The sequence below is a fragment of the Phalaenopsis equestris genome, unplaced genomic scaffold (assembly GCF_001263595.1).
Source record: "Phalaenopsis equestris unplaced genomic scaffold, ASM126359v1 Scaffold000126, whole genome shotgun sequence".
Lineage (NCBI taxonomy): Eukaryota > Viridiplantae > Streptophyta > Magnoliopsida > Asparagales > Orchidaceae > Phalaenopsis > Phalaenopsis equestris.
Window position 1 is genome coordinate 53,310 of NW_018164568.1, and position 15,925 is coordinate 69,234.

The 15,925-nt window shown below is 35.1% G+C and overlaps 1 protein-coding gene across 1 annotated transcript in view; it reads left to right on the forward strand.

Moving 5' to 3' along the window:
- Positions 1–15,925, forward strand: part of LOC110021271 (protein SPA1-RELATED 3-like) — a 43,916-nt gene that overhangs the window by 17,470 nt on the left and 10,521 nt on the right. Inside the window, 4 exon segments of the mRNA XM_020719704.1 lie at positions 123–1,086; positions 1,456–1,602; positions 1,719–2,027; positions 2,528–2,587. Of these exon segments, the coding sequence (XP_020575363.1) occupies positions 123–1,086; positions 1,456–1,602; positions 1,719–2,027; positions 2,528–2,587 (1,480 nt within the window).

Sequence of the window (15,925 nt, forward strand, 5' to 3'; positions counted from 1 at the left end):
TTTTTTTTTATATAAATCATTCACCTGAAGACATGAATGAACAGCTTCAGCTTTTTCTTGGCCTGAAATCAACCACTTTATTACCTTGGTTATAATCTAACTCTTTTGCCTGTGAAGTACAGTGAGTTGTTACGAAGCGATTTCTTAAACGGAGAAACAGATTGTTTGGAAGAGCGCGAAGCCGCTATTAAACTGAAAAAGGAGACTGAAGAACTGGAATTAGTTCTTGACTTCCTCTTGCAGCTTCAAACACGAAAGGTAGAGGCCGCCGACAAGCTTCATGACACCATCTGTTTTCTCTGCACCGATATAGAAGAAGTCAAGAACCAGAGGCCCGGTCTCATAAAAAATGAATCTTTCTTTCTTAAACTTGAGAAAAGTGATCATGACATAGCTATTAAATTCGAGTGTCCCTTACCATATAATGAAATAAATGAAGAAGACTCATCTTCTTCGGGTTCGCGAAAGCGTGTAAGGTCCCACGAGAATTTAATGGCAGAACAGTTTAACAAAAATGTTGTTGATGGTTCCAGACCAGATTCTAACAAAGGGACCCGTGAGAAAATCCCATCAAAAAGCACTCGAATCATGAAGAACTTCAAAAAGCTGGAAGAAGCATATTTTTCTTCAAGGTGCAGATCTATGAGGCCAAAAGGCCAACTTTTTAGTAATCCTTGCAGTGGATCCACTGTTAGAACTGAGGGGAGTTCTGTAAATTATTCAACTTCTAAGCAAAGCAATGGTGGTGGCAAAATGGTTGAATCTGGAAATCCCTTCCTGGAAGGTTTATGCAAGTTTTTATCTTTCAGCAGATTAAAAGTTTGTGCAGAAGTTAAACAATCAGATCTGTTAAATTCCAGTAATTTGATTTGCTCCCTTGCTTTCGACCGGGACAAAGAATTTTTTGCTACTGCTGGCGTGAATAAAAAGATTAAAGTTTTTGAATTTGATGCAATGTTAAATGAATGCCATAACATTCATTATCCTGTGGTTGAGGTGATTAGTAAATCAAAACTCAGCAGTGTTTGCTGGAATGGCTACATAAAAAGCCAGATTGCTTCGAGCGATTTCGACGGTGTTGTGCAGGTAGGCTAATCATAAAGAAATTTATATACTAAGTGCACAATTTTTATGTATTTACGTATCTCACACCTAAACTTTCATATTTATGCACATAATACTCAAATATTTAATATCATGCCAAAAATAGCACTGTCAGTACTTTTTAAAAGTGAATTATTCCTTTTCATTCATTGGTTTAAAACACCAAAACTTTATAAGCTTTATGTATGTAAATATGAAAGTTTAGGTGCGAGATACGTAAATACATAAGAAATGTGTGCTAGGTGTGGTGTGAGATGTGTAAATTCATAAGAATTGTGTGCTACGTATGTAAATTTCCCATAATCACTTTTATATTGTTGTCAATCACTTATTATTATGTTACATTCAAAGGTATGGGATGTTGCTCGAAGTGAAGTTTTAGTTGAAATGAGAGAGCACGAGAAACGGGTGTGGTCGGTTAACTATTCGATAGTGGACCCGACGAAGTTAGCCAGCGGAAGTGATGATGGGACTGTGAAGCTATGGAATATCAATCAGGCAATTGTACTCTTGCACTTGGTGTATGTCAGCTTTGCAACTATATGCACTGCTATCTGACATTATAAATTTACTTTTTTCATGCTTGCAACATGTAAATTTGCCTCTTAATGCAGGGAGGAAGCATTGGTACTATAATAACAAGGGCAAATGTATGTTCTGTACAATTTCCACCAGGTTCTGCTCATGCTATTGCTGTTGGTTCAGATCATAATGTTTATTACTACGATCTTCGTAATGTGCGGCTGCCGTTGTTGACGTTGGTGGGCCATGCGAGGACTGTGAGCTATGTGAACTTTGTGGATTCATCGACGCTCGTTTCGTCGTCGACGGATAGCTCATTGAAGCTTTGGGACCTAACGATGAGTTCGTCTGGGGTCATTGAAAACCCCGTTCAAACGTTCACCGGGCATACGAACGTGAAGGTAATGACTTCTTTTGTTGTTTTTCAATTATAAAGGGTTGTTTTTGTGAATTTGTTGATGCAAAACTATTAATCTAATTGATTAATGACATGATTGTCAATGAACACCATTTTTAAGTTTCTTTTGTTTTATCTCTTAGGAAAATATATATTTTAATCAACTTCTTTGTTAAGAGTGGGTGAAACCACATAGTTTGGTTGATTGTATGTATGCATGCATGCATGCATGTATATAACTCCTTAGATACGATAAAAAATAATTCAGTTGGATTGTTTTGTGTTAGATTTGAAGAGTCAAGAGATTATTTTGGATCAAAATTAAGGAGTAAGGGTGCCAAATTGCATATTTTCCTCTGAATGGTTCAGAATCAGCTTGACCAGTCCTTTTTTACTTCTACACCGTGAACTTCTAGATAACATTTTAGATTTTTTTTTAATTTAATGTGTTACCATACTTGTTGAATCTCTCTTAAAATGTTTTTGTTTTTGTTTTTTTCTCAGAATTTTGTTGGTCTATCTATTTCTGATGGGTATATTTCTACTGGCTCAGAAACAAATGAGGTGTGCATTTACGCATTCTTGTTGATCTTTATTAGTTAGAATTCTAGATGTTTGCAATGTGGAAATTTTGTTTTATAACCACACCTGCAGTATGTACTTTTTTGCTTGAGTTTTAATAATTTCTTTAATTGCAGAAATGGCAGGAAGTATCTATCTACTTTCTGTATTTAAGACTCATGTTTTGCTATTTATTCTCATTATAGTTCTCTAGATGCAATTACATTGTTTTTAGATGAAACTATTTACAGTGTTAGTTCAGAAGCCTATCTCAACAAGAACTTGTAAAAAAAAAAATGATTGATGTATATAAATTTAGATATCAGAGTTAACCCAAACAACAATAGACAAATAAATATTATTACTAATAAAGCCAATAGACGATACAACTGATATATTTGAAAAGAAAATAATAATAGACTCAACAATCCAACACAAATTAGGGTGGATCTTGGGGTGGTTGTGGTGATCGGTGAGGGTGGAAGGTGGTGGGATGGTGGACGAGGTGGTGGGCAAGCATAAAACAATAAGACAATAGTTTTCTCTGTTTTGGATAGCAAATATGCAACAACTATCGACGTCGCATGGCTGTCCGACATGATGACATCAAAGTAGGAGGGCTAGAACAATAGCAATAGTGAAGATGGAGGTTGGAACAGCTATGGTAGCGGGTATGGAGGACTAGAACAGTGATAACAGCAGTGGGAGGGACTGGGAAAGTGGATAAGTGAAGGTGAAGTGGTTCAGAATGGTTGGAACATTAGCCAAGGCTGCAGAGCAGCATTCCTTGTGGCCGGAACAACAGCCAAACGAGGCTGTTCCGTGCGGCCGCAGCTGGGAAGTAGCGGCTGAGAGTTTTATGGAAGGATGCAAAAGGGGATAGGGGAAGAATAATCACCGCCTTGGGGGAGAAATACAACTGAAACACCATCCAATCCCTCGGATATAACCATCGAAGGGAGAAACAAATGCTGACATATGTCCCTAACAAACTCATGCCAAAACTGAAAAACTAAAAACAATAATTACATATACAAGCTTATATAACTAGGATTGGATCTTATTTGGAAAGGAGGCGCCAATCCCTCATGAGAGAGCCGATCAACCGTCCCGAGTTTGGACGGGTTACGTCTAGACGAAGGCATTGAAGTAGAAGCCCACAACTCCCTCTATGTCGCGTCCGCAACGTTATTCGTTCGCTTGCGACTTTATTTGTGCACTCGCGTTAGTCTCTCAGGGTTAGGGGAGCTTTGATATCTCCTCTTTCAAAGCTTGTGTCTCCTCATAACAGTCATGACAACCTCACTAAAGATACCAGGAATGAATTAACTCTACTGACAAATCAATCTTGTAGGCGCTGATATTCCACAACACGTCTTGATAGAATAAATATGCATCCTTTTTCGACACATCCTAAGCTGAAGTTGCATATAGATGTAGGTTTTCGCAATATAACTCTTGAGGTTTAAGTTTGAAATCTTTTTCTTCTGCTTTAGTTGATAAACAAGTATGTGCGGAGAAATCAACTTTGGGATGAAATCTATGGCAGGCTGCGCCGCTCGCACTAGTAACCACTTAAAAGAGACATCTTCACTGATAGGACCTGGATCCCTATAAAGAAATTTCTTTCTCATCAAGCTTCTAAGACAATTATCGAATTTGCAGTTCTTCCCTCTTGTTGGGACATCAAATGACAGGTAAACTGCTGAACTAAATCTAACTTCCAAATCACTCCATATAATTTTCTAGAAGTAACTCAATCTTCTCATCTTTTACAAGTTGGACCTCCTTCAGTATGAGCAACTCAGGCGATAGGCTATATAAAGTTTAAAGTTTTCTTATTTTAAGTTGTTTTGTGTCCAATATCGGCTCCTCAAACTCATGGTCATTTTGTATATCCAATACCAATTCGGTTGATGCTCTCCCAACACCTCCAAAAATGTAGTTCGAGACACTATTACCTCATACTCTGCATGAACACTCATTATATCAAATTCATTATTTTCGAGAACAATTACAATCAACTCAATTGGAATCTCTCTTCTAGGTTTAACTCGAATCGATGGCATCTCTTCCTTATCGGTTAACAACTGATACTCCTCTTTTGTGTCCTCACTCACTTTCATTTCTACTGCATCATTTGTCTATTTCTTCAATTGCTTTTTGATTATTGAAAGAGATTGTTCTCCTGAATATGTAATCTGAGGGCCTGTTTGGGGCAACTACAACTTTTTTAAAAACTATCGTATAACAACTATCATAGGAAGCTGTTACATGGAAATTGTGTCTATTTGTTTTGTATAGCTATGCAACAATTGTTTATGATAAAAAAATAACTATTATGTTCCTATATCATAGTATTGTTTATAACAAAATCAATCCCAATTGAATAACCCATGCATGAAAACATCAGTTACATTTATAATCCCAACATTATACCTAAAATCTGACATCTCACTAAATATTAGTACAACAAACAAAGTTAAAAATAAGGCTATTAAAATAACTATTAGCATTTTCATGGTATTGATTTTGAAATGCAGTCGATCAATTTCACGAAATAAGTTATTCTTCAAAGGAACTTCACACCTGATCACTATTTGAGGTGATATCGTCTCACTGATCCATTCACTTGAAGAAGTCACTGTCCTCTACAGATCTATTTTTTGGACATATGTAAAATTTTCTCTTATAGCTATGCTCCTGTTGTGATGCAGGGAACACTGTAATCCATAATTGCAGTACAAGAGTCTAGTAACAACGAAAAACCACAAACTCATTTTTTGAAGGTTTAAAATGTCAAACTGCAAACAGTTAGATGAAACATTAACTAATAAAAATAATATAAATGCCAAATTAAATATTTATAAAGTTGTAGGGTCTTAGAGTAAAAAAAAAAACAAACTGACGAATAATCCATTACTATAAGAAGATAGAAGGTCTTAAAAAAAGGAGATCATTGTTGCTTTTAAATCATATAATACCGAGCTTGTATGTGTTACACAAACGTATCACCACAAATGAGATCTGATATGCACCAAGTGTTGTGAAGTATATGTGGCGTATCAATAGTACCGGCATTTGCATCCGGTTGTCGCCCACTAAGAACGAGATGAATTCTAACAAGAAAAGTTCTAGCCTACAGTTGTTAGTCCTTGCTTGAAATTTTAGTTTGATTTAAATATTATTAAAACAATCCTAAATTAACAATAAAGAAGTTGAAGGGTTCAAATATTAAAGGTTCTCCCTTGAAAAGGTTCAATTAAAACTTTTGAATGTAAAAGTATCTAGAAGAAAATCATGGTGACAAACAGGAACAATACTTTTCTTTACCCCCTTCCGGTAACATAAAGAAATTTGGCTAGACAGTTTTATTTCCATAAATCCTATACTAACCCAATCAGAACTTTCTTCCCGTATATTTGCATCACCCTACAGGATATATCCCTATTTCTATAGGCTAAGTGATTAACTTAGTTGATTCCATTATAATTTTCCCCAAGACTTCTAATTCACAACAATTTTTACCACATCGCATGTGCAAAATGAAGCATAAATGACATTCAGAAAGTTGATCATCACCATAAAATAATTTTGTTCAAACAACACTTTCACACCAATCCATCTTAATTACCCATCCCAAGGAATAAATAGGAAGATTACTTACTAATGCTTGTACACACCAAAACATTCATTTGATTAAAATAGAAATCAAAATACAAAAGTCTTGCAAATAATATATTACAATAAACTACAAAAAAGGACTTTTCTTTTTCTTCTTCACAATAAAGAACAGATTGAAATACAAGCATTTATCTCTTAGAACCTCTCCGACCTCCTATCTTTTGCTGTTGATGATCTGCCAATATTTTCTTCAATGCCCGGGGAGAAGAAAAACTAGAACTGAAGCGAAGTAGAAGCCAAAAGCAGCAACCCCAACCCACTTCTCCTTGGTTTTTATATTATCTTCCCCATGATCTCCCATGATCTCGAGTCCCAAATTGTTTCAACAGCTGGTGTCAGTTTTGGTGCCTAGGCGCCCAGGGGCTGTCACCTAAGCGCCAAACTCTCTGTTTGGAACTGTCCATTGCGTACCTAAGCGCCCAAGTATGCGACGCCTAAGCGCCCATTGTCGCAGCGCCTAAGCACCCACTGTATTTCTTCAATTGCTTCTTGATTATTGAAAGAGATTGTTCTACTGATTATGCAATTTGAGGGCCTGTTTGGCGCAAGCTATCGTACAACAACTATCCTAGGAAGCTGTTGCAGGGAAGTTGTCTGTTTTGTTTTGTATAGCTATGCAACAATTGTTTATGATAAAAAAATAACTATTTTGTCCCTATATCCATGTGTTGTTTATAACAAAATCAGTCCAAATTGAATAACACATGCATGAAAACATAAGTTACATGCAGAATCCCAACATTATACCTAAAATCTGACATATCCCTAAATTGTAATACAACAAACAAAACTAAAAATAAAGCTATTAAAATAACAATTAACATTTTCATGGTATTGATTTTGAAATGCAGTCGATCAATTTCACGAAATAACTTATTCTCCAAAGAAACTTCACGCCAGATCACTATTTAAGGTGGAGTCGTCTAACTGATCTATCCACCTGAAGAAGTCCCTGTTTTCTATTGATCTATTTCTTGGACACCTGTAAAATTTTCTCTTATAGCTATGCTCCTGTTGTGATGTAGGGAACACTGCAATCCATAATAGCAGTACAATAATCTAGTAACAATGAAAAACCACAAACTCATATTTTTTGAAGGTTTAAAATCTCAAACTACAAACAATTAGATGAAACATTAACTAATAAGAATAATATAAATGCATAATTAAATATTTATAAAGTTGTGAGGTCTCAGAGTAAAAAAAGACAAACTGACGAATAATCTGTCATTATAAGAAGATAGAAAGTCTTAAAAAAAGATCATTGTTGTTTTTAAATCATATAATACAGAGCTTGTCTGTGTTACGAAAACACAAAGGAGATCTGATATGCACCAAGTGCTGCAAAGTATATGCGGCGTATCAATAGTACAGACATTTGCGTCATGCTATCGATCCCACTAATAACAAGATGAATTATAACAAGAAAAGTTATAGCCTACAATTGTTAGTCCTTGCTTGAAATTTTAGTTTGATTTAAATCCTATAAAAGCAATCCTAAATTAACAATAAAGAAGTTGAAGGGTTCAAGTATTAAAAGTTCTCCCTTGAAAATGTTCAATTAAAACTTTTGAATGTAAAAGTATCTAGAAGAAAATTATGGTGACAAACAAGAGCAATACTTTTCTTTACCCCCTTCTGGTAACATAAAGAAGTTTGGCTAGACATAGTTTTATTTCCATAAATCCTATACTAACCCAATCAGAACATTCTTCCCATATATTTGCATCACCTTACAAGATATATTCCTATTCCTATAGGCTAATGTGATTAACTTAGTTAATTCCATTATAATTTTCCCCAAGACTTCTAATTCACAACAATTTTTACCACATCACATGTCCAAGATGAAGCGTAAATGAAGTTCAGAAAGTTAATCATCACCATAAAATAATTTTTTTCAAACAACACTTTCACACCAATCCATCTTAATTACCCATCCCAAGGAATAAATAGGAAGATTACTTACTAATGCTTGTACACACCAAAACATTCATTTGATTAAAATAGAATTCAAAATACAAAATTCTCGCAAATAATAGATTACAATGAACTGCAAAAAGGATTTCTCTTTCTCTTCTTGACAATAAAGAACAGATGGAAATACAAGCACTTATCTCTCAGAACCTCTCACACCTCCTATCTTCTACTGTTAATGATCTGCCAGAATTTTCTTCAATGCCCGGGGAGAAGAAAAACTAGAATTGAAGCGAAGTAGGAGCCAAAAGCAGCAACCCCAACCTACTTCTTCTCCCCGGTTTCTATATTATCTTTCCCATGATCTCGAAGTCCAAATTGCTTCAACAGTTGGTTTCAATTTTGGCCTAGGCACCCAGAGGTTATTGCCTATGCGCCAAGCTCTTTGTTTGGAATTGTCGATTGGGTGCCTAAGAGCCCATGTATGCGACGCCTGAGCGCCCACTGTCGCGGCGCTAAGCACCCTTGGCTGGCATCTTGGTGCTCTCGAGTTGTGGCTTGATTTTGAGCAGGCTTTGGCGCCTAGGCACCCCGTAGCCAAAATTTTGCTCCTTGTTTTGATTCCAGCTATCCATTCCTTGCTGCAACCTACAAAATCGACACAAAAACCTTCCTCAAAAGTGTAATTTCATCACTTAAATTATATAAATACAAAAAAACATTAATTGCCAAATTATCAACACATCAAAATCCTCCAAATTTAAGTGTTACTTGTTCCAAAGTAATGACTAACTTAAACGTGTGATTTTGTTGAGCCTAATAGGAGTGGGTTTTCATAAGGGACTACCTACAATCAAATTTTCAAAGATACATATATAGTGAACACAATTTCTTAATTGAATTATTCTTTCACATGTTCTTCAAGAAGCTTTGAATTCTTTAATTGTTATATAATCTCATATTCATTTCTAGGGAATTAATAAAGACTAAACTTCAGATATTTAAGAAGAATTTTCATCTCTAATTCAGGTAGTTCTTCAATGGAAAGGACTAAAGGTTTAAAATTTCAAGTGGTATCCAATTACTCAAACCTCTACGATTTTTGGACTAACCTCTACAAGTAGAGATGATTCTTCATTTAAGTCAGCTATATCATTCTCAATCAAACTTTGCTCTGTGGGACTAACTTCACAACAATCCTGAAATTGGCTTCTACAAAGTCAGTCAACTAGATCCATTTTAAAACATGAATCCTCATTAAAATTAGAAGGAAATTTCATTGATTTTATTTCATTAAAAGTAATCTTTTGATCATTCACTCTCATAGTCAACTCTCCCTTCTGCACATCAATCATAATACAACCAGTAACTAGGAAATGTCTACCTAAGATGATAGGTATATGCTTATCTTCCTTCATATTTAATACTATGAAATCAACAGGAAAGATAAACTTATCTATCTTAACTAAGACATTCTCTATAACCCCCTAGGGTAAGTAATAGATCGATCAACAAGCTTAAGGGTCATAGTGGTAGGCGACACTTCACTTAATCCTAATCTCTTAAAAATTGACAACGACATGGGGTTAATACTAGCACCTAAGTCACTTAAAGTCTTCCAAAAGAATTTCTCTCCAATAGCACAAGAAATGTTAAAACTACTGAGATTAAGCTTTTTTTGGACTTTTTTCTGAATAATTATACTACAATTCTCACTAAGTGATACAGTTTTGAAGTCACTAAACTTCCTCTTCTTATTCTGAATATCCTTCATGAACTTTACATAATTGGGCATTTGTTTCAAGGCCTCAACAAACGAGATATTGATTGTCAACTTCTTAAATACTTCCAAAATTGAGAAAATTGTTGATCCAATTTTTGTTTCTGAAGTCTCTGGGGAAATGTAGGGGGTGATCTTTCCAAGTTATTCCTAATGGGTGTGCCTGGTCTTTTTGAATTTTTAGAAGAGACTTTTCTAGGTCTTTCAGGATCAAGGTTCTCTTCTACGACCTCTAGCTCTTTCCCATTCACTTCGTCTAACTCTCTTCCGCTTCTTAACTTAATATCTTTCACATGTTCATTACTCTTCTCCTTTGGATTAACCTCAGTGTTACCATGAATAGTTCCTTTGGGTCGGTTACTAAAAGAGTTTGTTATTTGCCTCTGTTGGTTTTCTATGTTCCTGATAGCTGCTCCTTGACGTTGCAGTTTATTTCCCATCCGCAATACAACTTCATCCTAAGATAACTTCTTTTTCTTAAATTGTTGGTTTGAATTAAAGCAAAGTGGGTAAGAGGTCTCAAATTGGTACTACCCTAATTGTTCTAATTTCCAAAAGAATTAGATTGATTGATCCCCCATTATTGGTGTGTTGCCTTCAATTATTATTCCAATTAAAATTAGGGTGATTCTTCCAACTAGGATTATAAAAATTGGAATACGGGTTGTTTGTCCTATTGTTGATAACATTCAGGGTCTCAAGAGATGAAGTATTCTCATCAACCAATTGTCCAAATGAATTCTCCTCTATTACTGGTGGTCCTTGTGGCTGGTTTATCCCTAGCTGATCTAGCTTTATAGAGATTTCAATCACTTGAGAAGTCAGAATTGATAGAATATCTATGTCATGTATACTGACTACCTTTCTAGGGTTCACTTTATTAGAAGGCTATTAAAAATCATCGGTTGTCATCTCTTCAACCAAAAAGTAGACCTCATCAAGGGTTTCTTTTAGCAAACCAGCTACGACAGTGTCTATAATCGATCTAAGAGATCCTACTAACCCGTTATAAAAGTCTGAATTATCAACCAATCAGACAACGCATAGTGGAGGGCGCACTTTATAAGGAGTTCCTTGAATATTTCCCAAACTTTATAGATTGATTCACCTTCATGCTGACAAAAAAAAATTATATCATTCCTAAATTTGACCGTTTTTTAAGATGAAAAATAATTTGCTAAGAATTTTCGGGCAATTCACTTCATGTCTAAATTGATTAAAGAGCTAACGAATTTAGCCACATTTTAGTTTTATCTCTCAAGAAGAAAGAAAAAAACTTTAGTCTCACAACGTCATTGGAGACACCATTATAGTGAAATATGATGCAAAGTTCTAAAAACTCACTAAGTGTAAGTTTGGATCTTCAAACAGTGTTCCCATAAACTGATTGTTTTGTACAATTTGAATAATAGCAGGCTTCAATTCGAAGGTATTGGTTTCCACGACAAAGGTTTGGATACTAAGATGAATTTCATCTGTCGTAGGGTTAGCATAGTCTCTCAATGATCTAGGCGTATCTTGATGTTCATGGTTTTCTTGGTTATTCTAAGGATTATTCGTCATCTCTCCCAGAAGTTCTTGAAGTCTCTTTTGTTTTGTAATTTTTTTTACAGTTTTTTCTAGCTCATAATCGTAATGTTCAAGTCCTGAAAGTCCTGAACTATGCATATACTAACTAGATACCGCTTGTGCTAATGCAAAATAACAGACTATTCAAACAAAACCAAATAACTCAAGCAAACTACTAAATCAAAACAAAATGCAATCAACTAATTTTTAAAACAAAATAATTTTACTTTTTGCAAGTAAAGAAACAAAGCTAATTGAATAAAAAAAAGTGAACATTACAGTTTTCAAATCTAAGTCTGAAAATTTCAACTAAAATTTTCTTAATTCAAATTCATTGTTGTTCCCCAACAATAACGTAAAAAACTTAACACGCACTAAGTGCTGTAAAAACAGTGGTGTACTAGTAGTACGAGTATTTGAGTGTGATTGTCGATCTCATAAGAAACGAGATGAATTCTAACAGGAGAAGTTCTAGCCTACAATTGTTAGTCCTTGCCTAAGATTTTAGTTTGATTAAAATTCTATAAAAACAATCCTAAATTAACAATAAAAAAATTGAAGTGTTCAAGTATTTAAAGTTTCTCCCTTGAAATGGTTCAAATAGAACTTTTGAATGTAAAAGTATCTAGAAAAAAGTCACGGTGACAAACATGAGCAATACTCTTCTTTACCCCCTTCTGGTAGTATAAAGAAGTTTGGCTAGACATAGTTTTATTTCCATAAATCCTATTACTAGCCCAATCAAAACGTTCTCATAAATTTGCATCACCCTGCAATATATATTCCTATTTCTATATTCTAATGTGATTAATTTAGTTAATTCCATTGTGATCTTTCCCGAGACTTATAATTCACAACAATTTTTATCACATCACATGACCAAAATGATGTGTAAATGAAGTTAGAAAGTTAATGATCAGCATAAAATAATTTTGTTCAAATAATAATTTTACACCAATCCATCTTACTTACCCATCCCAAGGAATAAATTGGAATATTACTTACTACTCATGCTTATGCACACCAACATATTCATTTTATTAAAAGAGAAATCAAAATACAAGAGTTTTGAAAATAATAGATTACAACAAACTACATAAAAGAACTTATCTTTCTCTTCTCCACAATAAAGAATAGATGAAAATATAAGCACTTATCTCTCAGAACCTCTCACACTTCCTATCTTTTGCCGTTGATGATCTGCCTAAATTTTCTTCACTGCCCGAGCGAAGAAAAACTAGAATTGAAGCGAAAAAGCTAAAAGCAGCAACCCCACCCCACTTCTTCTCCTCAGTTTTTATATTATCTCTCCCATGATCTCTCGTAATCTTGAAGTCCGAATTGCTTCAACTACTGGTTTCAGTTTTGGGCGCTTAAGCACCCAGAGGCTGATGCCTAAGCGCCCAAGTATGCGGCGCCTTTCTTTATCCATGTTATTCATTGTTGCTGTTTCTAACACATAAATAACACTTATGTATTAACAAGTAATAAATTAAAGAAAAACCATAATACTGATTAGTCTAAAAATAATGAAAAATATAATAGCAAGTCCTACACCCATATCAATCAAACATAAAAAGTCCAAAAATAACACACTAGTATATATCCTGTTTCTCATAAAAGTAATGTAATTAATTATCCCTACGATTAGGTGTCAGCGACATTAAGAACTCTCTCTTAGTCAAATCTTCTAGCAATTTCATTGAAAACAAGCAAAACAACATCCATAAATTTTTGGAGTTTCTTACAATATTTTTATAACTTGCTGAATTGAAGTTGCATGTGATGTGTCATGTGTTTTCGTTTCTTTCTTTTTTTATTTTAAAAGGAGTCGTCATTTTGTCCATCGTTGTATATATATATATATTTTTTTTTTCAGAATAAGTCTTTTTTCTGGATCGTTCGAATGATCGGAAAAAGAGAGGAATCGGAAAAGCATGACATACGACAAAGACAAAAAAATAAGAGAAAGAACGTGGAGAACTTCCGTGCAGTAAACCTCGTTAGGACAGGTCAAGCATATACGTCCGAGCAAGATCAGATTGAAATAGCTTGTGTCAAATACCCGCGAAAGAATGCCTACGAAAGCTTCCCACAACCAAAGATTCATGTGTGTTTTTCTGTTCTTAGGTCCAAAGTGCTCTCAAGAGCACATATCTCACTTGGTTAATTATATCTTACGTGTCGCTCAAGAATACTCTTGATCCAGAGAGTTTTGCTTACATTTAAAGTGACAATTAGCACAGAGCTATCAAAGGATAAGTATTTTGCAGGGGAATGCTCCGATGCTTTCAAAGCTCCCGTTAAGCCACGAGACGAAGAGTGAATCTCTCACGGTCTCATGATGATAATAGATTCATCAACATGTGGAGCCTACAAAATAACCAAATCATCATGATGGACATCCAAATACGTCAAAGCACATCCAGACCATAAGGGCAGATGACAAATCGTTATATCCCAAATGGGTGACAACTCATCAGTAATCGAGTCGTCAATATGATATCAAAGACAACAGAAGAAGCGACATGACTCAAAGTGGGTAGTCAAAGGAAGGGACGAGTAATCTCTAATAGGTAGAGATAACTAGGTCGGGTATAACGGATTTGTAATCCCAAGCTACAAAGACTATATGTGTACCAGGTCGTGAAGGTAGTCGACTCAACACGTCTCGGGATCCCTGGCCAAAAATTCACAAATTGAGTCATCCGTGGGAACCTAGGTAGCCCTAAGGCTAAAGGAACAAAATTCTATCATATGATTATCAGATGAAGCTCTAAGAAGTGAGAATTATACCCGCCGAAGTGGCAAGGATGTCGCTAGAAAGGAAGAGAATCAGTGATCCACTTACAAAGCTAAAAACACTCTCAACAATAAGACTTATTTCCCGTTAGAGTCTGCGAAGCCGCTGATACTCTAAGGGTATTAGACAACAACCTATATAAAAATCTATGTTGGGCTAGTCAGGTTAGAGAAACATGGACGCTTCTCCTAAAGACATGCAATTAATGTAGTTATCTAGATCGATTCTTAGATATTTTAAAAACCTTATTAATTATGACTTGGGTGAGAGTCATGCTGTGCAACCCATTTAAAATTTGACCCGAAGGTCATGCAAAAAAAAGAAGTTTTTTGAAGGTCTTGAATCCTTTAATCTTAAATTTTAATTTATCTTGAAATTTTTTCATTAAGATTTTCTTAATAAAAAATTTACAATTTTACGGTCCTAGAGAGCTTAAATTGCAATTTGTAGCATCTCAGGCAGACCAGAAAGAAAGTGGGAAAGCAACCCAAGCATGCAAACATGCACGAAAAACAATAAAAATAAGCCAAATTTGAAATAATTAAAGGCTGGTACCGTTGGGAATGCAATCTATCCCATAAGAGAAAAATACGGTCAAACTTCACATAAGTACACGTTTGATCATAATTCTATACATCAATAAGATTTTGAATTAAGATACGAGACACAAGCGAACATCTCCTAGTCCCCGTCACATGATCCCGCCCGTTTACGTCTTGGAACCGTGCTTGTGCCTTATTTCTTATACGAGACTCTCCTAGGACTCTAAAAAGTATAGAGAAAAAAGATAAAAAAAAAGACTCGACCTATATGAAAATAATGTCAACAGGAAAGCCAAACAAACATGCAACATGTTTAGGCTATGCTTGGTGGGGGAGCTAAGTAGCACATGCAGAAAGGATTAGTAATAATCATTAATTTGCTCTCCATTTTATTGTACTTGTGTTTGTACATATATATGGTATGACCCCCTGTGTGTACTATATTGGGCCCATCTAATAATATACCGTCATGTGTGCTATATCGGGCCTACCTAAAAAAATAAATTGCGAACTCCAATAACCCTCGCAAAATCCTGAAATAACCCCGTAATAATCTCTGCGGTGTTATTTCGGGGTTATTGAAGTGAAATATATGAATTTCTCTTCAATAAACCCAAAATAACCCCCCGCGGTGTTATTTCGGGGTTTTTGAAGTGAAATATATGAGTGTCTCTTTAATAATCTCGAAATAACCCAAAAATAACATCAAAATAACATCTATGTGATGTGATAAAATACATGATGTTATTTTAGGGTTGTCGAAGTGGAACCGCGGATTTTATTTCAGGGTTATTTTGTGGTTAATGAAGTGAAATATATGATTTTTTCTTCAATAACTCCGAAATAACCTCCGTAGTTTCACTTTAATAACCCCGAAATAACCTCCACAATGTAGAACACATGACGACATACTATTAGAGTCCGCACGTAGAGCTACGTCCGGAGTCCAGGCATAAAATTTTTCCATGCACACGACCATCTAATATACTACCATGCATATCAAAACTAGCATACATAGACACACTAATAAACACAAAAGTGAAACT